This window comes from Marmota flaviventris, chromosome 1 (assembly GCF_047511675.1).
Source record: "Marmota flaviventris isolate mMarFla1 chromosome 1, mMarFla1.hap1, whole genome shotgun sequence".
Classification (NCBI taxonomy): domain Eukaryota; kingdom Metazoa; phylum Chordata; class Mammalia; order Rodentia; family Sciuridae; genus Marmota; species Marmota flaviventris.
Window position 1 is genome coordinate 15,522,186 of NC_092498.1, and position 24,129 is coordinate 15,546,314.

At 47.3% G+C, this 24,129-nt stretch overlaps 2 protein-coding genes and 1 long non-coding RNA gene across 6 annotated transcripts in view; 2 read left to right on the forward strand and 1 right to left on the reverse strand.

Annotated features, from left to right (window-relative positions):
- The window catches only part of Hipk2 (homeodomain interacting protein kinase 2), a 245,985-nt gene extending 238,900 nt beyond the window's left edge, over window positions 1-7,085 (forward strand). For both annotated transcript variants that reach the window (XM_071611718.1, XM_071611728.1), the window contains exon 16: window positions 7,007-7,085. In XM_071611718.1, coding sequence (XP_071467819.1) covers window positions 7,007-7,069 — 63 coding nt within the window. In that variant the 3' untranslated portion in view covers window positions 7,070-7,085. The remainder of the gene's footprint in view (window positions 1-7,006) is intronic.
- A 177-nt stretch (window positions 7,086-7,262) lies between these two features.
- On the forward strand, window positions 7,263-23,032 carry Klrg2 (killer cell lectin like receptor G2). 2 transcript variants are annotated; one of them, XR_011707442.1, is made up of 7 exons: window positions 7,263-8,048; window positions 14,185-14,286; window positions 14,628-14,773; window positions 20,615-20,718; window positions 21,128-21,285; window positions 21,504-21,610; window positions 22,559-23,032. XR_011707442.1 is itself a non-coding variant. In XM_027952209.2 (6 exons), the coding sequence occupies exons 1-5, from the start codon at window positions 7,265-7,267 to the stop codon at window positions 21,246-21,248; spliced, it is 1,257 nt and encodes a 418-aa protein (XP_027808010.1). In that variant the 5' UTR covers window positions 7,263-7,264; the 3' UTR covers window positions 21,249-21,285; window positions 21,504-23,032. The 2 variants fall into 2 exon arrangements, 1 of the variants encoding a protein (XP_027808010.1); XM_027952209.2 differs by having other exon boundaries at window positions 21,504-23,032.
- Window positions 10,673-20,585, reverse strand: LOC114105665 (uncharacterized). Of its 2 annotated transcripts, none has more exons than XR_003585070.3 (3): window positions 20,406-20,585; window positions 13,410-13,544; window positions 10,673-11,089 (listed from the first exon to the last, which is right to left on the reverse strand). It is a non-coding gene; the product is annotated as an uncharacterized lncRNA (long non-coding RNA). The 2 variants fall into 2 exon arrangements; XR_011707443.1 differs by having other exon boundaries at window positions 10,673-11,365.
- Window positions 23,033-24,129: the final 1,097 nt, after the last annotated feature.

The window sequence follows — 24,129 nt, forward strand, 5'->3', positions numbered from 1 at the left end:
GGCTCCAGGTTGCCACAGGGGAGGGGGATGACATCAGACAAGAACCAAGAGTGGGCTGTTTGCTCCTCTCTGGGGAACGGAGCTGGGTTTCACTTACCCTCTTGGGGCTCTTCGGTCTGACCATTCAGACGGGTCAGATACCATCTGCCTCCCTTGACCAGTGAACTCCATGGGGCTGGGGCAGGAGAGGGGACATGGGTTCTTTCTGGGCCACTTCCTGGAACCAGCCAGTGACCTGGAACTGGCATTGGGGGGAAATCTCAGTGGCGCTTTAACTCAGGGTCATGAGTTAATCCAAGACACTACTCAGGAACATCATTAACAAATGAAAAGACACTCAGCCTCATCCAGCATTTCAATGCAAGTTGAAATTCAATATTTGCACCCATCAGTCAGGTAAAGACTAAGAGAACAGGCCTCTCGCGCGTTGCTTGCTCAGCCTCCTGTGGAAGATCTACCCATCCAACTATGACCACTCAGCAATTTCATTTCCTTTTTTTCCCATATTTTTATTGGTGTACTATAATTATACAAAATGATTGGATTTGCTGCCATATATTCATACATGGACACGATACCATATAATTTGGGCTGTATCGTCCCCCACTGTTCCCCCTTTCCCTTCCCGCCTTCCTCCCCCGCCCCCTTTCCTCCACTCCACATCTCCCTTCAGTTTTCAGGAGACACCCCCCCACACCTCTTTCTTTTCCTTTTTCTTCTCTGGCCTCCACATATGAGAGAAAATATAGGACCCTTTCTGAGTTTGCCTTATTTCACTTAACATAGTGTCCTCAAGTTCCATTCATTTCCCTGCAAATCACAGAACTTTGTTCTTCTTTATGGCTGAATAAAACTCCATTGTGGGGCTGGGGCTGTAGCTCTGTGGTAGAGCACTTGCCTAGCGCATGGGAGGCCCTGGTTTGATCCTCAGCATCACATAAGAAGAAATAAATAAAATAAAGGTATTGTATCAACCGACGACTAAAAAATATATTTAAGAAACTCCATTGTGTATAGATACCCATTTTATGTATTGATTCATCCATTGAAGGACACCTTGACTGGTTCTGTTATTTGGCTATTGTGAATTGTGCTGCTATAAACAGGGGTATGCATATACCACTACAGTATGAGGACTTTAATTCTTTAGGATAAATACCGAGAAGTGGTATAGCCAGGTCATACGGTAGTTCCATACCTAGTCTTTTGAGGAATCTCCATACTGATTTCCATAGTGGTTGTATTGATTTACACTCCTACCAATAGTGTAAAAATGTTCCCTTCTCTTAACATCCTTTCCAGCATTTATTATTACTTGTATCCTTGATGGAATTTATTATTGTTTGCATTCAACTGAAGTGAGACAAAATCTCAGTGTAATTTTGATTTGCATTTTCCTAATTGCTAACAATATTGAAAAATTTTCACATGTTTGTTGGTCTTTTGTATTTCTTTCTTTCTTTTTTCTTTTTTTTTTTTTTGAGAAGCATTTATTTAGTTCATTTGCCCATTTATTAATTGGGTTAATTTGATTTCTGGTGTAAGCTTTTTGAGTTCTTTATATAGTCTAAGAACTAATCCTCTGTCAGAAGAGTAGCTAGCAAATATTTTCTACCATTCTGCAGGTTCTGTCTTTACATTCTTTTTTTCAATATTTATTTTTTAGTTTTAGATGGACACAATATCTTTATTTTATTTTTATGTGGTGCTGAGGATCGAACCGAGTGCCTCACACATGCCAGGCAAGCGCGCTACCACTTGAGCCACATCCCGAGCCCTGTCTTTACATTCTTAATTTTCCTTTGTTGTGCATAAACTTTTTAATTTGAAGTCATCCCATTTATTAATTCTTGGAATTACTTCCTGAGCTTTAGAGGTCCTATTGAGAAAATCAATATCTGTGCCTACACTTTGGAGTGTTGACCCTAAGTTTTCTTCAAGAAGTTGCATAGCTTCTGATCTAATTCCTAGGTCTCTGATCCATCTTGAGTTGACTTTTGTTCAGGCTGAGAGATAAGGTCTAGTTTCATTCTTCTACATATGGATAACCAGTTTTCCCAGCACCATTTTATTAAAAAGATTGTCTTTTCTCCAATGTATGTTCTTGGCATCTTTGTCAAGGATCAGATGACTGTGTCTGTGTGGGTTTGTCTCTGTGTCTTCTATTCTGTTCTGTTGGTCTATGTGTCTGTTTTTATGTCTGTACCCTGCAGTTTTTGTTACTTCAACTGTATAGCCTAATTTGAAGTCAGATATTGTGATGCCTCCAGTGTTGCTTTTTTGACTTAGAATTTCTTTAGCTAGTTTGGCTCTTTTTATTCTTTCAAATGAATTTTAGGATTCTTTTTTTCTAATTTTGTGAAGAGGGTCACTGGTATTTTGATGGGGATTCCTTTGAATGTGTATATTGTTTTTGGTAGAATGACCATTTTAACAATACTAATTCTGCCTATCCTTGAACATGGAAGGTCTTTCCATCTTCTTGTGTCTTTTTCGATTTCTTTCTTCCGTGTTCTGTAGTTTTCATTGTAGAGGTCTTTCACCTTCTTGGTTAGATTTATTCCTAGGTATTTGTGGGGTTTTTTGAGGCTATTGTGAATGGGATTGTTTTCCTGATTTCTTTCTCAGCAGAATCATTACTGGTGGATAAAAAAAGCTATTGATTTTTGCCTATTGACTTTGCAACCTGCTACTTGGCTGAATTTGTTTATTAGCGCTCTCAGTCTTCTGGTAGAACTTTTTGGATTTCCTAAAATAGGATCATATCATCTGCAAACAGGGATAATTTGACTTCTTCCTTTCTTATTTTAGCAATTTCATTTCAATGACCCTATTCTGAAGTATCATTATAGATGAGTTTTTTAAAAAATAGTGTACACAGATGGTCATTGAGTGTAATTATAACATTATAATTACATTTAGCACCATTGTAATCATGTCGCCTGCCTGGAAACACCTCAAATGTCCACCAATAGGAGACTGCTTTAAAAAATTATGTATAGGTATACATTTAATAGGAGTGAAGTTTTGGAAATATATATATATATATATATATATATATATATATATATATATAAAGAGATAAAATAACAGTATATGCTAGTGTCTACATTTCTAAAAATCCAGTAGACTAGATATTAAAATGCTAATAATGGAGATCTCTGGGGTGTGAAATACTGAGGTGCTTCATTTTCTACACGCTGTAGTATTTTCATTTTTTAAATATTTATTTTAGTTGTAAATGGACCTTTGCTTTATTTAAACATAGTGCTGAGACTCAAACCCAGGGCCTCACACATGCTAGGCAAGTGATCTCCCACTGAGCCACAATCCCAGCCCCATGTAGTATTTACGTTTTAAATCCCAAGAGTATTGCTGCCGTGAGCAGAAAAGAGGATTTTTTAAGTGAGGGAAAATAAGAAGAATGGAAGGAAGGACTGCAGTAGATACTTGGGGGGTCACTAGCATAGGACCCCCACCCCTTGAAACATTTGGGTAATTCACCTATCTCAGGTATCCCATTACAGCAACTGTAAAAGGCCTTCTGACCTGGGGGCTGCTGCGGCTGTGCTACCAAAGGCCCATGAGGACAGTGCCTAAGCCTAGCTCTCACCCTAAAGGAACCCAAAGAAGCCTGAGGTGGGACTTAGTTTTCTGACACCCGAGATTGAGTCATGAATATATACTAATATGAAGCAATAAATGGGGAAGGTAAGGGAAGGACACTGGGCTTCTCAGGAAACCCATGGAATTGAACAAATAAGCCAAAGGATGGGCTAACACCAAGGGAACTCTGGGGATCTGAGCGGGAGTTTGCAGACCATCTCCCTATATCTGCTCCCTTGGGAGTTCTGACACTCCCAGCTCTGGGGCTCTTAGATCAAGTGCCAAACCCCTGAGAAGGAGAATCTGATTGGCCAGCTGAGTGAGCCACAGGGAAAGGTGTGTGGCACCTAGTACAGACAGGCCCCAGAGCCCTCCCAGGGAGGTGGTGACCTCTGGAGTTGGTACAAGTTACCTCTGGAGAAGCAGCTTGTACTAGTGTCTTGGGGCTGCCACAGCACAGTACCACAGCCTGGGTGGCTTAAAGAGTGGAAGCGTAGTCTCTCACAGTTCCGGAGCCAGAAGTTCAAGACCAAGGTGTTGGCAGAGCTGGTTCTTTCTGAGGGCTCTGAGGGAGGATCTGTTCTGTGCCCCTCTCCTAGCTCTAAGGGTTTGTTGGCAATCTTTGGCGTTTCTTGGCTTATGGAGGCACATCCCAATCTCTGCCTCCATGTCTGCCTGGCATTTTCCCTGTGCAAGTTCCTCCATGTGCAAATCACTTCTTTTTATGTCAATACCAGCCATGGATTTGGGGCCCACTCTACTCCAATATGACCTCATTTCAACTAAGTACATCTGCATTGACCCTATTTGCAAGTAAAGGCACATTCTGAGGGAAAGGGAGTGAGGACTTCAATATAGGAATTTGCTGGAATCAGGGGAGGACATCATTCAGCTCACACCATAAATGTTACAGCTTAACTCGGTAGAAAGTTCTGGGCTTGGGAATCACTGACTCGGGGTCAATGAGAAACCTCTGGCAGCCACTTTAGGAAGAACCAAGGAGATGGAAGCAAAACCAGGAAAGTGTGGTGTTAAGAAAGCCACAAATGAGCGGGGGTTCAAACAGGAGAAATTACATAGAAAGCATCAAAGAGCTTCTGCTAGAAAGAGGATTTTGACTAGGAGGTGTTTAAGGTGTGCTTGGGACATGATGGAAACAGAGAGAAGGGGACAAGCGGACAGTCTCTTGTTTAAGATGTTGGTTGTAACAAGGAAGAAACAGGTAGGGTCTCAGCTGGAGGAGGACACTGGGTCCCAGGGGGCATTTAAAATTTGAGCCTGTTTGGAGTTGGGATGTAGCTCAGTGGTAGTGTTCTCCTAGCATGTGTGCGTGCTTGAGGCCTCAGGTTATATGCTCAGTATTGCAAACACACACACACACACACACACACACACACCTTGAGCATGTTTAATGATGATGGGAATGAACCAGGAAAAAGGGAGAGAGAGAAGATAGATGGTGATGGTTGGGTGTGGTGAGGCAAGAGGATATAAGTTTGAGGCCAACCTTAGTGACTCAGCAAGACCCGGTCTCAAAATAAAAAGGGCTGGTGAGGTAGCTCAGTAGCAAAGCAGTCCTGGTTCAATCCCTAGTGCTGAAAAGGAAGGAAGGAAGGAAGGAAAAGAGAAGGGAGAGGAGAACAGAGCAGAGGAGAGCCAGGTACCACTTGAGCCACATCCCCAGCCCTCTTTATTTTATTTTTATGTGGAGCTGAGGATCGAACCCAGTGCCTCACGCATGGTAGGTGAGCGCTCTACCTCTGAGCCACAACTCCAGCCCCTTGTTTTGATTAGTTTTTATTTTTATAATAAACTTTATTTATTTTTTATAATAAACTTTATTTTTTTATAATAAACCATAAATATACAATCTTCTTAAAAGTATACAATCTTCTTAAAAACTAAATTTTAACTTAAGAATATCCATAAATATTTTCCTTTTGGAGAAAGTGGAAACATTATCAGTGAGTTTCTAGTCTCCTCCCCTACTCTCCCCAGTCCCCAAACAATCTACAATAAAATCCACTATTTATCAGTTTGGTATGAAGCATTCCACACTTTTTTAAATGCATATATGTAATATCCACATCAAATACACAGTCTTGGCATTTAAAGGAATTAAATATAAGATGTTTTCATATGGCACTTGTGCTAGACATCTCTCCATTATTTTTCTCATGGAGCCTACATCCTTAAGAGTAGCTTTTTTAAAAATATATTTTTAGTTGTAGTTGGACACATATCTTCATTTTATTTATTTATTTTTATGTGGTGTTGAGGATTGAACCCAGGGCCCCACACGTGCTAGGCAAGCGCTCTACCACTAAATCCCAGCCCCAGCCCCCCTGAAGAGTAGTTTTAACTCCTCCCTTTTTTTGTACGGGAACTGTATCACTAAGCTACATGCCCAGCAATTGTTTTCCAGGTACTGGCAATTTAACTGAGCCGCCTGGGGGGTGGGGGCCCTTAACCAACTGAGCCACATCCCCAGCCCTTTTTATATTTTATTTAGAGACAGAGTCTCACTAAATTGCTTAGGACCTCGCTAAATTGCTGAAGCTGGCTTTGAATTCCCATCCTCCTGCCTCAGCCTCCTGAGTCGCTGGGATTAAAGGCCTGAGCCAAGTGCACAGGGCACTTTAACACTACTCCCTTAAATTCTATTCCCCTTCCCTCAAATGCCGTTCCTAAAACCACTCCAGCAGAAGTCTCTAGAACAGAAACTCAACTCTTGGAACATATTTATACTGAAAACTACCCCTTGTTTATCTGAAATTCAAATTTAACTGAGTGGCCTGTATTTTATCTGCTAACCTTGGGACTTGGACTTTTGTTAAAAATACCAGAGGTCTCATCTGTAGGCATGATTCAGTAGGTCTGGAAGCCGCCAAGCCCAAACTCTGGTTTCTGTTTGTGGTGCTGGGAATGAAACCATGGGCCTCGCAGACGCTAGGCAAGTGCTCTATTACTGAGCTACATCCCCAGCCTCCAAGTCTGTATTTTTAAAACCTGATTCTGATCAATCTGCTCCACTGTGTCCCCACTGCAGCCAGAGGTTGCTGTGTCCCCACTGCAAAAGTGCTGTGTCCCCACTGCAGCCAGAGGGAATGCACTCAAGGGTGGTGCCCTTTCCTCCCCCTACATTGTGGGGACAACCAGTGGCTTTCTGCCACTTTTCCGCAGGCCGCCCATTTTCCCTTGGACTCACGGATTTTTCTGAGTTCTTAGGATCCAGAAGGGCTAATCATTCCCCGCCCAAGCTGTAACTTTCAAAATCCCACGGGGGCAGAGGGCGGGAGGGGGAAATGGGTGGAGCAAGAGACAAAGAAAGGGGAGGAATCCGGCGGGGCGCAGGGTTCCCTCCCAGACGCCTCAGGCTCACTCTTCTGCTTTTCTCCAGAGAAAGATCCACTCTGCCCCGCGGCCCCGCCCTGCCGCTCCTGCCAGTGACCTAAACTACTAAGGCGGGGTTGGTGTCCTGCAGGAGCGCGGCCAACAGAACTTAATCACAGCCAATTACAGCGAGGTCCTTAGAGAGGGGCGTGGCTGGACAACTTCAGCTCCTGACTGGACCAATCCCGACCCCGGAGGCCAACGCTGTTTCTACCTGGGCCCAGGTGCGGTGCTCTCTGCATCTCCCGGTGGCTCAGAGCGCAGGATGGAGCGTACGCAGGAGGCCTCGGGAGGAGGCCAAGCCGAGGCTGGCTTCCCAAAGGAGCCCTTGGGAAGCCAGATCCCCGGGCCAGCTCAGCCGCACGTCCCCGCGGAGGCGCAACAGCCTGAGAGTCCCGAAAGCAGCCCGAGCCTGGCCCCGGTCGTGAAGGAGGCAGCGGGCGCGGGCCAGGACCTTCCAGATGAGAAGAAGCTGCCTCCCCCTCGCCCCGGGCTCCTGAGGGTACCGCCACTCAGCCTGGGTTACGGTGCCTTCCGCCGCCTGGGGTCAGTCAGCCGCGAGCCGCCGTCGCCTGGCCCCTCCTCGGCGGAAGAACCCCGGGATGGCGAAGCAACTGGATGCGAGCTGGTGCCCTGGTCCACCCCTGGTGAGCAAGCGCCCGGCCCTTGGGCGCCCATGGAATTGCAGGTGGACGTGCGTGTGAAGCCCGTGGGCGCGGCCACCGGCAGTCGCGCGCCCTCGCCCGCGCCCTCCACGCGCTTCCTCACGGTGCCGGTACCGGAGTCCCCGGCCTTCTCCCGCCGCTCCTGCACCCTGCAGCGAGCTCCGTCTCCGGGCGTCACGTTGGGCCGCTGCTCGCCGCTGGCTGCTACCCAGACCGAGCGTGACCACCACGTGGAGCGCCAGGACAGCCCGGCCGAAGGGCGCCCGGGCTCTCCAACGTGTCGCTGCCGCTGCCAGGAGCAAGGACTGGGAAAGGAGGACGCGGCGCTGCTGCAGCGTGCTGGGATGGACGGTAAAAAACTGCCCCGGGCGATCACACTCATAGGTAAGTGCTCACTGGCGCCAGGAGTCGGCGCTGCCAGGTCGGGGTAGGTGAGGCGCGCGCACGAGAACACTGCAGTGGAGGGACTGGTGCGCCCGAAGGCTGTCCTGATGCCGCGACCCCACCTGCTCCCTCTGCCTTCGAGTTAATAAATTTTGGTCTACCTAAATGTAATTCAAAGTGTTTGCGATGAAAGAATACACAAAGAACCCATAAAGAACTTTCCCCACCCACAAAGAACTTTCGCATTCCTTCTGAGTGTGCCCATCATCTTCCAGAAAGAGAGGTAGAAAGAATTCCGGGTGAGGGGAAGTGATGCAGGATCGCATGGCGGTGGTGGCCAGGGCAGGAACACAGGCTCCAGCCGGGCCAGAGCCCACAACCCTGCCATGGACGGAACTTTCCAAGGCCCGGGCTCCTTCCTCTCCGTTATATTGCGGAGTGTGGGCCTCCACTTATCCATTCAGCACGTACTAAGTGGAGACCACGGGTATATGCTAGGGTATATGCCTGTGTGTTTTTGTTTATGGAGGTGTGGAGCGCTTGGCACAAAAATGGGGAAAGCCCAGAAATGATGTAAACAACCCTGGATAAGGAACCGGTCGGGAGTGGTTGGTGAACTTGGCCGGGCCAAGCTTGCTGAAGTAGTTATCTTGAGGACTTGAGATGGGAAGGGCTCCTTCTAGGGCCAGATCTGCAGGAACAGAAGCCAGGAGGGGTTAGAGCCCTGCCTAGCAGGCAACCTGCCTGAAGCTCCAGAGATGTGATATGGAAAGGTAGGAGGAAGCAGGAGATCTGATATGGAAAGATAGGTGGAGTCAGGCACCAAATCCCAAGGGGTTCCCCGGTTCTCAGATATGAGGAGGGTTCCAGACTTGGTTCACTCGGGAACTTTTGCAGCCTTTGGTCTGAGCACATTTTCTACATGATGGACTGTTAGTTTTCTGTTACTATTGTAACACATTTCCACACACTTAGTGACTTTAAATGATACATGCTTATTTGCTTACACTTGTGTACCTGGGAAGTGTGATGCAGTCAAGATGCTGGCAGTGGTGGGGCCATGTTCCTTTCTGGGGGCTGCAGGGGAGATTTCCTTTCCTTGCCTTTTACAGTTTCTAAGGGCCAGCGTGTCCTTAGCTCATGGCCCTCTCTGTATTCAAATTCAGCAGTGTTAGGCCGAATCCTTCTCCTGCTGCCACCTCTCTGACTCTCACATTCTTCTGCCTCCCTCTTCATGTATAAGGACCCTCATGATTGCATTGGGCTCACCCAGATGATCCAACACAATCTCCCTTTCTCAAGGTTGGCTGATGAGCGACCTTGATTTCCCTTTGTCGTGGCATTAGGACATGGACATCTTTGGGAAGACAGTATTGTGTCTACAATGATATCAGTCTATACTTTCTTTCAGATTCTTTAAAAAAAAAAGCCATGACTAGGAAGGGTAGCCTGAGAAGGAAGAGCCAGTGAGGCAAGGTGACATGGTCGGGTTTTTCGTTCTAGAAAAAGGGCTCTGACAGGGTTAGGGATGTACAAGGCCCTGAGTTCCATACCCAGTTATCCACACCCCTCCCAACACACACACACACACACACACACACACACACACACACGGAGAAAGTGAGCTCTGATAGCATTATGGAGGAAGGCTGGGGCAGGGATGAGATTGAGGCGGGGGCGCTTAGAAGGCAATAGCAGTGGTTCAACTGGAGATGATGAGGCTTGATCTATGGCAGAGGCAAGAGGGAGAGCTCATGAGACAGAATTCATGGGCTGGACCCGTGATCAGATGAAGGTAAGCTAACTGGGTGAGTGGCGATGTCACCCCTGTTTCTGCCTTGGGTAACTGGGTAATGGATTGTGTATCCTTCCACAGTGGAGAACACCAGAAGAGGTGTTGTTGGAGAAATAAATGAGAAAATGGCTTCGGGACCTCCCAATAGAGGTGTCATTTAAAGGAAGAGGAAAAGGAGCTAGCCACAGAGACGGGGCGTGGGGGGCTATAGAAGGGAAATCAGGAGACACAGAGAAAAGGGGGAGTTTACGAAAAGTGTGGCCAATAGTGTCAAATGTGCACTGAGGCTTCAGGGAAGAGGCAGTTCTGGGGCTGATTAGGAAAGTTACCACAAACAGTGATCACTTCACGTCACCAGAGGGTATGAAGCAGAGTGGGTGGCAGGCTCAGATGCCAGACAGAACCTATTGCCAGGTGGGTGCCATCCTTGGTGCTTTGGTTTTTTCTGGGAAATGGGAAGTTAAAGAACTGAGGCTTGGTGTACAGGATTCTTCTCGGATGAGGAGCTCTGCTGAGTGATCTCTGCCTGTGGGACCAGGCTGGTCACCTCAACAAGAAGGGAAAACGAAGGTGACTTACCCAAGCCAGCATGATGATGCCCCATCCCAGCCGCTGCTCATTTCCTCGTGAACTTAGAGGAAAGAGTCACCCTTGAGAGCATCGGGGATGTCACTACTTGGTCTCATCCCTCGCTTACATAGGCAGGTGTCCCAAAGGAACTGTAGAGGTGTAAGCAGAGGCACCACACACAGAGTGTTCTGACTGGCGGCTCTCCTCCTGCAGGCATCTGGCAGGCGAGAGGAGAGTTTGCAAAGCTTAAAGTGAAGAAAGGGCTGGGGCTGGGGCTCAGTGGCAGAGCGCTTGCCTAACACGTGTGAGGCACTGGGCTTCCTTCTCAGCACTGCTTATAAATAAATGAATATAATAAAGGTTCATCAACATCTAAAAAAATATTTTTTGAAAAAAATGAAGTAAGAGCTAGATTTTTCAGATGAAGAATATTCTTCCTTCTTGGTTTGGAGTCACCTTCTATGATCCAGAGGCCAGCTTAGGAGTCCCTGTCACATACTCTCATTGTCCTTGCGCTTCCCAACAGCAGCATTCTTCACTCAGCTTAAGGTTGCCTCCTTGTAAATGTCCCCGCCGCAGGGGCAGGGAAGGTGGCAGACACCCTGGATCCCAACTCCTGGCACCGGGGTCTGCTCAGAACATCAGTCCATGGCAGAAGTTCTTGGTCCCTGGCTCTCTGGAGAAAAAGGAGAGGGAGTTTGATCTCAGTGGTTGTCGTGGGTTGGCACACCAAGGTTTGGAGGAGGACGTGAAGGCCCCCTCTCAGGAGTCCCCGTCCAGGCAGAGGGAAAACATTCAGAGAGCAAAAGCACAGGCAGCCTGGAGTAGCCTCGAGGGGGAGGGACTGTCGGGAGCAGAGGCAGCAGGGATGAGGGGTCTTCTAGAGAAGAGGAGCAGCACAGGAACTCAGGGGTGATGGAGGTAAGAAGCAAGAACTTGCTGTCTTCAGTGCCTGGAGGAAAGCAAGACAGGAACACATTGATGTCCCCGGGTGGAGAGAGGCAGAGGTTTACCCAACATCCATGACACAAAAGCAGGCATCTCACTGGCATGAGCCCCTGGGGCCCCTTAGTATTTGGAAGTTTGTATAATTTTTTAAAGATGGCCCCCAGCTGGGCCTGGTGGCTCGTGCCTGTAATCCCAGTGACTTGTGAGGCTGATACAGGAGGATCGAAAGTTCGAGACCAGCCTTAGCAACTTAGCAAGACCCTGTGTCAAAATAAAAAATAAAAAGGGCTGGAGATATGGCTCAGTGGTCAAGCACCCCTGGGTTCAATCCCCAGTACCAAAAAAAAAAAAAAAAGAAGAAGAAGAAGAAAAGAAAAGCAACGAAGATGGCCCCAAACTGAATAAACTTGAAGTTCCATAAGACCTGGGGGATCCTCCCAGTCACGGTATTTTACTAGGTAGAAGTGCTTGTTGTAGTCAAAACATAGGAGATGCAGGTGGGAACAGTGGGAAAGGATGCAGAGGTGTTAGTTCTGAATTGACAAGGAAATCAAGATCAGTTGGAAACTAGAGAATGGCCTATATTATTACTATCCTCTCATAGGAATGTCCCTTGGCCATCGGGAAGTGTTGGCTGGAAGCAAACAGAATTAGATTTAAAGCCAAGAAGTTCCAGGATTAGAGGGGAAAAAAAAAACAGTTCAAGAGCTTTTATCTTCATCTGTGTTTTCAGTTTTTTCCAAGAGGGTAATTTTTCTTACTTTGTGATTAAGAGTTTCTTTCTGAAGAGGGTGGGGACTACCCTTTGGCTCTGCAGGGGGCAGCTTGGAATAAAGTGGGTCCTCCTTCCTGTGTGGGAGGCTGAATTTCTTTACCTCTTTGTTTTCTACAAAGGCCAGAGCTAAATGTAGTGTTCAGCCACAATAATTATTACCTAGGTGATGGGCAGATTTATTTTCCTTGTCTTCTCCAAGCTTTTATTATTTTAAGACTCCCTTTTTGTATGTAGCTTTTATACCAAGCATTTCCAGATTCTTCCTTGTTTAGGTAAGGGCTTTATTGAGATATAATTCATATGCCATAAAATTCACCAATCTGAAGTTCAATAGTTTGTCGTATATTCTCAAAATTGTGCAACTATCACCACTGTCGATTTTAGAAGATTTTCATCATCCCCCAAAAAACTGTACCCTTCAGCCATCACCCCATTCACCAGCCACCAATCTTTTTATCTGAACCTTCTGTCTGGAACATATCAATGGACTCATATAGTATGTATTATTTGGTATATGGAGTATTTCCCTTAATGTTTTCAAGGTTTATCCATGTTGTAGCAAGTATCAGTTCTTCATTTCTTTTTAGGGCTGAATAATATTCTATGATATGGCATACCATGTCTTTTTTATCCATTGATATAGTGATGGAAATGTGGGTTAAATCCCTTAAAGAAGCAAATTGTATGTGTAGCTTTTTGTTGTTGTTTTAAATGTAGGACTAAAGGTGTGGCTCAGTGGTAGAGTGCATATTTAGTATGCTTAAGGCTCTGGGTTCAATTTCCAGCATAAAAAAGGGAGGAAAAAATCCCTTAGGTGCAGTGGTGCACGCCTATAATCCCAGCGGCTATAGAGCCTGAGGTAGGAGGATCTCAGATTCAAAGCCAGCCTCAGCAATTTAATGTGACCTTGTCTCAAAATAAAAGGGCTGACAGTGTAGCTCAGTGGTTAAGCCCTCCCCGCCCCCTTCAATCCCCAGTACAAAAAAAAAAAACAAGTTTATAGGTGGATGTTAAATTTTCACATATCAACATAATACACTTCCTTTTCTGATTTTTGAAGCAGGTATTTTTTTTTCCAAAGCAAATGAAAACATAGGGATTTCAAAGTGCTTCTGTCTGAAAAGATGAATAATGAGTTATTAAATATCTTGGAAACGTGTCCATCTCTGTGTAGGTATGTGTACATGTGGGTATGAAACATGCTAATACACATGTGGTGTTGTTCTGATGCAGTTGGTCTTTTCAAAATGGTAAAATACCACTGCAGAATTACCTCCGCTATTTCCAGGCTTTGGGAAGTGTGATGGTTACTGGTCCTCCTTGCCGAGGTTTGAGTGACTCCTGGGGCCCTTGCAGCATAGGCTCTGGGAGAGGAGACTGCTCTTCTTGCTTGATTTCAAGCTGTGTCCTCAAAGAGATCAAATTCAGGAATGCTCAGTTGGGGTGTGAATCTCCAGATCCCAGGCTGTGATGAAGTGTTTGCAATCATGCCTCTTTTCTTGTACTCTGCTGGCTTCCCCAGTTACTCCTTTAACAGGGCGAGGCTTGGCACTAGGAAGCATGCTGTTCTGCTGCTGCTCTGTGCCCTTGCCTGCTTTCCCCACCTGGTGTGCCCTCCATTCCTGCAGCCCCGCCCCAGCCCTCTGATCCACTTATCCTGGAGCCGCAGGCCCTATGTGCTGAGACCATAGGATTTGGGTGAACTCCAGCGAGCGGAGCCCTTGTTCCTCTCAGTGGGCAGTGTCCCCTGGGTGCCTGTTAGGCCCACTAGGTGTAGGGCTTTGCCCGATTCTACTTGTGCTTGGGTCGAATGCCCTGTGCTCAATGAATGGCTGCTGACCTCATCTGTTCCCACTCTTTTATAGAACCTTACAACTTCTAACGATTTGAGAAAAGAACCATCTTCTAGCATCTTTCTCCCAAATGACCTAGCTTGAATTTGGGCCAAGGAGGCCATGACACTGGTGTAAGGAGTTGGCAGAGTTCTGGGTGGGCCTTGGCTGGGTGGTCTCTTGTCACATCTCCCTTCTGCCTGTCCCCACCCCCAGGGCTGCCCATGTACATGAAGTCTCTGCGCTGGGCTCTGGCAGTCATGGCTGTGCTCCTGGCAGTCTCCACGGTGACCATTGTGGCCTTGGCCTCTAGAGCAGGTACAGTGTCCCTGCTCCCCTCTGCTCCTCCACCAGGGCCACCTCCAGCCCTTATAATTAGGATGAGATGTCCCATGGGGGGGGGTGTGGCATGAAGACATGGGCAGAGATAAGAAAAATATTCTGTCTTCTCACTGGACACGGCTTGTACCCTGCTGAGTCCTTCTGGGGAACTGTGTGGCCTTCTTGGTCCTGGCTCACCTCCCCTTGCCACCCCAGGGTTTACCAGCTCCAGCCCCTAGAATCTCCCCTCTGTCAAGGTCATGGCCAGGTTTTCTCAGTGTACACATTTTAATTCCTTATAGTTACCCCAGGACTCACCAGGGTCTCTGTGCTTGCAGGAGCCAGGTGCCGGCCATGCCCTCAGGACTGGATATGGTCCAGGGAGCACTGTTACTACCTCTCTTCAGAAGCACAGGACTGGGAGGCCAGCCAGGCGTTCTGCTTGGCCCACCATGCTACCCTGCCCCTGCTGAGCCACACCCAGGTGAGACAGGTGACCATAAGAGGAATGTGCATGTCATCCAAGATCCCAGAATCCTAGATGAGGTCCTTCTACGTCCTAGAAGTCACCAAGAGCCACAGGAATAGGGTGACATGCAGGGGGACCAAACATCAGGTCTCCAAGGGCTTCATCTAGAAGCTGGGATATCCCCAACCACCCTGCCTGTCAGTCCCAAAGTTACCAGTGTGCTCAGGAGCCAGACCTGTCCTCTATAGAAGGTGGTATGGAAAATAAAGTACAATTTAACAAGTGTATTAGTCAGGTATTGCTATAATAGGGCTCAGTAACAAATCACCCCCAAACTCTTCAATTTCAACAACTTCTAACAACAAGCATTTATTTCTTTTTTAAATATATTTTTTTTTAGTTGTCGATGGATCTTTTTTATTTATTTATATGCAGTGCTGAGAATCGAACCCAGTGCCTCACACATGCTAGGCAAGCGCTCTACCACTGAGCTACCACCCCAGCCCAGCATTTATTTCTGGATGGCTGGTCAGTGGATGGTCCTTCAAATGTTCCTGTTTTTATGGTGTTCTCTTCCTATTTCATGGATGCAATATCTTGTCTTCTTGTGGATCTTTTTTTTTTTTTTTTTTGGTACCAGGGCATTTAACCACCGAGTCACATCCTCAGCCCTTTTTTATATTTTATTCAGAGACAGGGTCTTGCTGAGTTGTTTATGGCCTCCATTAGTTGCTGAGGCTGGGTTTGAACTCATGATCCACCTGCCTCAGCCTCCCAAGTTGCCGGGATTACAGGCATGTACCACCATGCCTGGTTTATTGTGGAACTTAATTGTAGTGTTTTTTAAATTTTCTCTGCTCCCTGCATGATCTGAATATGATAAATATGATATACACAGGAAAAAAAACTGAAAGGCAGATTGAAAAACATACTAATATTTTAATAGTGGTTACCAATGGGAGGCCAAGATTATGGCTAAATTTATTTTCTTCTTTAAAGCTTTGTTTTCTAACCAGGTGTGGTGGCACACTCTGAAGAGGCTGAGGCAAGAGGATTGCAAGTTCTAGGTCATCCTCAGCAATTTGGTGAGGCACTAAGCAACTTAGTGAAATGTGTCTCAAAATAAAAAATAAAAGGGCTAGGGATGTGGCTCAGTGGTAAAGTGCCCCAGGGTTCAATACCCAGTACAAAAACAAAACAAAACCCAAAAAACCCATTTTCTAAGAATTCTGCAAATAAAACATGCTGGGATTGGAAGAAGATGCTAGAGGAATAGAAACCTACCAGGCCAAAGGTGCTCAGCACAGCAGTTTCTGCCCAGGGCCTGGGCCAGGCCAACAGTTAAGGTTTAGGTAAAAACAGGCCGTGTAGAGAGACGGCCCCAGGCTTCTGCACCACATGCCCAGCACTGAGTGCTGCAGGTGCCACCAGGAAGCCAGTAAAGCAGGGCTCCTTCCCCACAGCCTCTCCCATCAGGAGGTTCTACCCAGAATGACCCTGGACCTTGGCTGAGCCTGTCTGCTTCCTGTTGCTGGTGCATCTGCAATGGGGGACGTCGAAACAGAGCTTGAGATTTAAGTATACAGGATCAATCATTTGAAACACAAGTAAATATGCAGAAAACAGATAAACTCCATCCCTGCAAAAAGACTGAAGCAAGATTCACGATCCAGGCAGTTAACAATCCAGAACCTCCAGAGGTGTGTGTGGCAGGAACACAGCATAAGTGGGTACACAAACCCAGGGACACAACAGGCTCTCAGGGGTCCCCACCGCTGCAGGCTAAACGGCTCATCTTCCCTAAGAACTGACTATGACCAGAGTTAGAAAAAAGGAGGAAATTCAGTGCTGTCTGTGCCACTGATCATTCAGCTCACTCCCCTGGGCTTGACGGCAGGTGTTTTGCCGGGTGCGGGGAGGGAGGAGCCATGTTAACAGTAACACTGAATGGAAGCCACGTCTCGATTTTCAGAAAGATAAAACCGTGCATAAATATTCATCTTAGAATTAAGGAAATTCAGCCAGGCGAGGTGGTGCACGCCTGTAATCCCCACAGCTCAGGACGCTGAGGCAGGAGGATTGAGAGTTCAAAGCCAGCCGCACCAACAGGGAGGCACTAAGCAACTCAGTGAGACCCTGTCTCTAAATAAAATACAAAATAGGCCTGGGATGTGTCTCAGTGGTTGAGGGCCCCCGAGTTCAATCCCTGGTACAAAAAAAAAAAAAAAGAAAATTCAGTAGTCTGGATTATTTGAATCTTCTCTGTGCACACTATGTAGTGAGCTATAAAGACAGAATGTGAAGGGTGGCTGCCAGGAGCAGGGGAGAAAGCAGACAGAAACTCAGTGTTTCATGGGTACAGAGTTTCGCTTTAGGAAGGTAAGAAAGTTCTGGAGGTGAACAGTGAGGATGGCTGCACAGTCATGTGATTGCACTTAATGCCACTAGACTGTACATTTAAACAGGATTAAAATGGAGGCCAGGAGAGGGCCCCAGTGGTAGACTGTGTAGCATGCACATGCCCCTGGGTACAATCTCCAGCACCACACACACGCACACAGGGTTAAAATGGTAACTTTCAAGCCGGCACGGTGGCACATGCCTGTAATCCCAGCGATTTGGGAGGCCGAGACAGGAGGATCACAAGTTCAAAGCCAGTGAACTAAGCAACTCAGTGAGACCCTGTCTCTAAATAAAATACAAAATAGGGCTGGCATGTGGCTCAATGTTAGAGTGCTCCTGAATTAAATCCCCAGTACCAAAAAAAAAAAAAAAAAATGGTAGCTTTCTTATTATGTGGCATATTTCATCACAAAATTTTTAAAAAGAAATATAAGAAAGCATTGCGAATGACTCATCTTCATTTTAGGATGTAAATCATCAGATTTCAAGTCCATTCTGCCCTTTGCACTTTACCCCTCTGCCCACATTCGTGGTAAAAATTGGAGAAGCTGCAGCCTAAGGCCCTGGAGGCCCAGGATCTGCCCAACCTTCGTGAGAGTGCACTTCTTTAAGCCATCAATTACTCACTGGTTCCTGGAATTTATTTTTAACTCCGGACAATGCCTTTCCTGCACCATAATCTCTGCTAACAATGAAAACTGGACTCCGAACTGCAAGGAATGAAGAGTTGGAGTGGAGTGGGTGGGGACAGGCCATCAGCTCCTGTCAATGGGAGGCAAAATGAGGAGGAGCAGGAGAACCAGATGGCTCTGGACTTGGACAAGAAACAAGCCCGTATCCCACATGGGTGACCATAAACTTCAAACCAGGTCACATTTGTTGGCAGTGAGGACAAAGTTTTACCCATCACACCACAGGGACAGATTTCATGGCTGCAAGGGCATTTAATGAGTATGTACTATGTGCCATTAGATTTACATGTTCAGCCTCATAATGCAGCCTCCCCGTGTTCACAGAGGACCTTGCTGCTCCGAAAAGCTGGATGCCTTGACACATGACTTACAAGTCACGGGACTGCATTTGAAGATGGGGTGTCCTGGCACCAGAGTTCTCCGCACAGTGATGGCCCCAGTCTGAGTGTGGGGCAGGCATCAGCCAAGCCCTGATGTGCCTTCCCAAAGGGACACCGTCAGTAGCTGAAGCTGGCAGATCTGTGACCAGGCAGGGAGAAGCTTTGGGACTGCTTAGCCCCAACTCACATCACAGTACCGTGGGGGCCCTTCTTACCCTCCCCAGGGTTCCCTCCCACAGCCCGGCCCGTGGAGTCCAGCAGAGGAGGAAACGGCAGCCTGCCACTGGGTTTCACCTGGTCTGACCACTTACTGCTCCCCATTGTCACACGTGGTCACACATGGTCTTTGGGGTTGAAGGTCAAGGTTAGAACCTGAAAGCTGCTGTTGGCTCCTCTCCTGGCTGATAACCAGCTGGTGCTGGCCCTAGGGGGCAGAAGATGGCTCTGCACTGACCCCTGCGGGGCCCATAGTGGTCCAGCCTGAACCTGTGGCCTCTACTGATTGTTGGCAGTTTTGCTGAGCTGGCCTACTGTGTGCTGGGTCTCAGGGTACAACAGGTCCCCCGCTCTCACCAAGCTCAAGTGAGCAAGCCCTTAAAAAGCAGCCCGGCAGCTCTATTCTGTGAAGGTTATAGGAGGCCGTGGGAGGGAGGGTCACCCAGCTCACCTTGGAGGGATCAGCCTGGTGTCCCTGTAGGAAGTCATCTTGACCCTGAGACCTGAAGGGTAGGTGAGGCGCACCCAGGGTACAACTGTGGACAACTCGGGTGCTTAAATTAAGTTACACTAGGCCACTTCTAGTCTCCGTCAATGTGAATATATGCCTCTTTGCCATCAGCGATATGTATTTGTTGGTATGATCTGATTTATTCATTCATTCATTCATTCATTCATTTACTTACTTTGGGCCCTGGGGATTGAACCCAGGAACACTTTACCACCGAGCAACATCCTCAGCCCTTATTATTTTTTTTATTTTGAGACAGGGTCTTGCTAAGTTGCTGAGGCTGGCTTTGAACTTGCAATTCTACCTCAGCCTCCTGACTGAGTTTCCAGGCGCGAGCCACGGCACCTGGCTACTTTCTGTTTTTTTTTGTTTTGTTTTTTAATAGTGCTAGGATGGAAACCAGGGCCTCCCCACATGCTAGGGAAGTGCTCTGTGACTGAGCCACACCCTTGGCCCCTGCTTTCCACCCCCCTAACTAAGCATGATCTCATGTTATCAGTTTAGCACTGTAATTTTCCATCAGGTTGATATCTCATAATCTGCCTAGTTGTTTCCTGATTTCTGGGCACTTGAGTAGTTCTTTTTTTTTCTTTTTGGTCTAACAGTACTGTGTTGTCTTTGAATAAGTTCTCTGTCTCCCTTTTTACTCTTGGTTTACTCTTCAAAGTGGAGTCACCCATCTGAGCTACAGGATGGCACTGCTGCTCGGGTTATGTGGCACCAAAACATGTCCCAGAAGGAAAACTGGTGTGGGCTGTACCATCATCACTGCCCCCACCCCCAAGTCCTCACCCTGGGACAAACTGTTTTTCTCAGTTAGAAAAACTCATATTCATTTTCTAAAGCAAACACTTTTTTTTTTTTTGCTTTAATTCACTGTTTAATATGACAACAAACACAAGGTAAAAAGAAAAATTCATCTTTAGTAACACTAACACACTGATTTTGGTTTTTGTCATTCTTTGTGTGACTATGTCACGCACACATTTTTTTATTGTTATAGTCATGCCACAGTTTTGATTTTTTTTTTTTTTTTTTTTTTTTTTGGCTTTCTGAAAATTTTTTCAGTGCTGGGTATAAGAACCCAGGGTGCCTGCCCTACCACTGAATTATATCCCCAGCCCTTTTTATTGTTTATTATGATCTTGCTAAGTTGCTGAGGCCTCTGATTTGCGATCCTCCTGCCTCAGCCTCCTAAAGACCCTGGAATTACAGGCCTGAGCCACTGTGCCCAGCTGACTCAGCTTTTTCATTTCATGAGCTATACTGCTTTTCCCATGTGGCTCCTTGGCCTTTGTACGCACTTTTGTGTTAAGTGACCACTACTGCCTTGAACCCATGCAAGGTACTTAGTTGTCTCGTTGCAGCCATCTGCTCCCCGGCCTCCCCTGCTGCTTAGTCAATGGCCAGCCCGAGCCTCAGCCCCACCAGGCTTTTGCGGTTACCTGGACGTGCTTCAGGGCCTCCCAACCTGACGCAGGTCCTCTCTGAGCGGTTTTGTGCCCATGCTGAGTGGTGACTGTGGTTCTCACCCCCTTGAGGGCTGCGCCAAGCCGTGCATGGACCTGGCTCTCTTCTACAGAGGCCTCGGGGAAGCGCCCTGGTAAGCCACGCCCACGTCCAAAGAAGAGTGACAGTGTGCTTTCCTCCCCAGGACTTCCTGAGCAGATACCAGATCACCAAACGTTCCTGGGTGGGGGCCCGGCGAGGCCCCCAGGGCTGGCACTGGACCGATGGGACCCCCTTGCCAACCCAGCTGTGAGTGACCGTGGGCTTCCTCCCCCTCTGCTGTTCGGGATCTTCCCATGCCCCACCCAGCCTGCAGTGCATTAGGGAGACCCACCCCACCCAGGACCCTGGCATCAGTTTCGTTCCTTTTTTCTCCACCCCTCCTGTGGGTCCCCCAGCGCGTTCACCCAAGCAGGACCGTCACTGCCATCTCACAGATACGAACTCTACAGCCAGAGCCATTCGGTGTTCACCAGTGCCATACAGCTGACCAACAGGGGACATCCTGTGTCCTTTCCAGACAGCCCCCTGCCTCTGTGCAGTGACCTACACAGTATCTGGGTCCATGGAGGGACTGGGCACGCAGCTGGGTGGGCCCATGCCAGCCAGGAGGCCTGATATCCTGAGCGTCTCCCATTTCCCCTCTCGCCCTTCCCAGACTTCCAGAGGAGGGTGAGGACAACCCAGATCTCAGTTGCGGGGTCCTGGAGGAAGGCCAGCTCCTGGCTCTAGACTGCAGCTCTCCCAGACCCTGGATCTGTGCCAAGGAGACCAAGTGATTTGGGTTTCACCTTGCCCAGCCTGTTGGGGGCCAAGGTGAGATCGGGGGCAGCCTCTTCACCAACCCCAGGGACTGGGACTTCGAGTGCACAGTGGCCCCATCTGAAGGGAAGATTTGCTTGGGCCTCAGGTCAAGTGCCAATTTTGGTCTCCAATTTGCTGATATGTTCCATCACTTGGGGACGGTTTCTAGCATGTCTGGGCCTCAGTTTATCCTTCATTAACATGGACTTTTCCCTTCTCTCCCTGACCAGCTTCATCATACCACCCATCTTCCAGACCCAGAGGAAGGAGCCAATCAACAACCACAGATGATTCCAGTCTGGGTTCCCTCTTGATCCCACTGACATGAGTCTTGCAAGTGATGTGGCAAAGGGACTTGGCAGGGACTTTGGCATCATTGCTCAGGTTCCATTTCCAGGCAGCTGATGTACACTGACACAGGTGACCAGCCTGTGACAGTGCCATAGAAAACCAAGTGGGCGGGCCTGGAGGAGGGCAGGGGAGCTTTCCTTCCCCACCCTGCAAGCTGGAGAGGCTGGTGGACAGTAAGCACCTGCTTGGAGGTCTAGCACGTGGGGCTGGCGGGGGCCCCCAGCTAGCCAGTGCCCCAGGTTGGGAGGAAGCAATGGGCCTCCTGGGTAAGTAAGGCCAAGAGAGCTCCCCAGCTTGGTAGGTGGACGTTGCTGAGAAGTATGTTGCTCCAGTGAGGAAAGAATGCAGAGAAATATGGGCAGGTTGGGGACAGCTCTTCCAAGCTGTAGGGGACAACCACCTTGAAAACGTGTTAGGGTTCAGTGAAGGCCTTTGGGCCAGTGGGAGAGCGAGAGGCTGGGCTAGAAGAGTGTGTAGTCTTGCAAGTCTGTCTACACCTCCCCAAACCACTGGAGTCTTAGTTCCACGACGTGTGTGACCTGATCATGCTGTGCAAACCAGCAGTCTCTGCTTGAAGTCAGACCACGCAGGCAGAAAAGCCTTTCTTGAGCATTTGAACCAGTAACTGCTATGGGCTGTCTGGGAGAAAGAGATGGACAGTCTTGAATGGATGGAACCTCCCACCACTCTTGGGCAGTAACAACAAAAAGGGAGGTGGAAATTTCCCATCTGCTTGGGAAATTCTGGCAGCTTGCTCAGTCAGAAAGAGGAAAGTTTAAAATAAAACCCAGTTCTGTGGACTCCAAAGGCCACACTCCTGCTTCTCCAACACACTATGGAGAAAACCAGGATGTCAGTGGCCACCGAGGGGGAGGAGGTCCTGAGCTATCTCACACTCAGGATCACCCACTGCTTCTGTTATATTTTGCTATAGGTGGCATTGGCTCAAGCCCCTGGATAGCTAAAAGTTCCAAAGTGTCCGCTCACTTGGCTTAAAGCATTGCACTGCCTCCTAGCGGGGGTCTTGGCGCTTCTGCATATGTACCTCCTCCATGCAGCTGCTTGGGTTTCCTCATGCAATGGCAGCTCTAAGAAGACCTGTCCCCCAAGATGGGACAGAATGAGCTAGATCTCCTGAGGGCAGCAGTGGAAGTTTCTCAGGGTCCCATGTGCCATATTTTATTGGCCTAAATAAGAAACAAGGCCAGCCAACCTCAAGCAGAAGAGAAATGGACTCCAACTCTTGAAGAACTTTTGGCCTTACCCACCATCCTCTGGTATAAAACAGAGCCTTGACTTGCTTTTTATCAGAAATAATTTCCTCGCCCAAGTGTGTGGTTTTTTTTTCAATCTGGGTCTGTCATGGTTTGTTCTGTGTCCTGCTCCAAAATAAAAACTGTCTGTGGCACTTTTGAGTCCAACCAGATAATTATTAATGTGCAGCTTTGCTTACAGAAAAGAAAAACCCCTTAAATATATATGCACACACATCACACACACACACGCACACACACACATTACAAACCCAAGGCAAGCTTCATGCTTTACTGGAAAACAGAATTATTTCCATTAGAAAAAGTAAGGATATTGACCATGGTCACTACTGTTTAATATTGTCCCAAGGATAAAAGTCAAGGCAGTTAGAAGTAGAATGAAATTTGAGCACCAATTGGAAAGCAACAGGTAAAATGACCATTATTTGCAGATGGCATGATTATCTGGAAAACTCAACACTATCAGAAAATAAGGACCAACAAGAGAAATTAGGCTGTTGGGTCCAAAACTAATGCAAAGAAGTCATGGTATTTCACCTCACCTGCTTTTTCTTATATGAATAGTATGTTACAAATATCCCTAATATATGGTGATAAAGCAAATCACAAATTTTTCTGGTGAGGACTTTTCCAGGGGTGAATGAGAAGGGTCCAGGAACCTTGATTAGTAGTGATTACATGAGTACATACAGTTATCAAAACTTGTCAGACTGAACTGGGGTTGCGGCTTGCCTAGCATGTGTGAGGCACTAGGTTCAATTCTTAGCACCGCATATAAATAAATAAGGTCTATTGACAACTAAAAAATATTAAAAAAAAAAAAACTCATCAGACTAAACTCAAAATGCATGTATTATATATGTAATTTGTATTTCAAATAGGTTGATTTTAAAGCATATTGATAATAGAACTTCACTATAATTGTGAATTTCATACTTTTATGTTTATTTTATACTTTAAAAAATAAAATTCTTGCTGGGTGCAGTGGTGCACACGTGTAATCCCAGCAGCTTGGGAGGCTGAGATAGGAGGATCATGGGTTCAAAGCCATCCTCAGCAACAGCAGGGTGGTAAGGAACTCAGTGAGACCCTGTCTCTAAATAAAATGCAAAATAGGGCTGGGGATGTGGTTCAGTGGTTGAGTGTCCCTGAGTTCAATCCCCAGTAGGCCTTCCCCAAACTCTCTCTCTCTCTCTCTCTCTCTCTCTCTCTCTCTCTCTCTCTCTCTCTA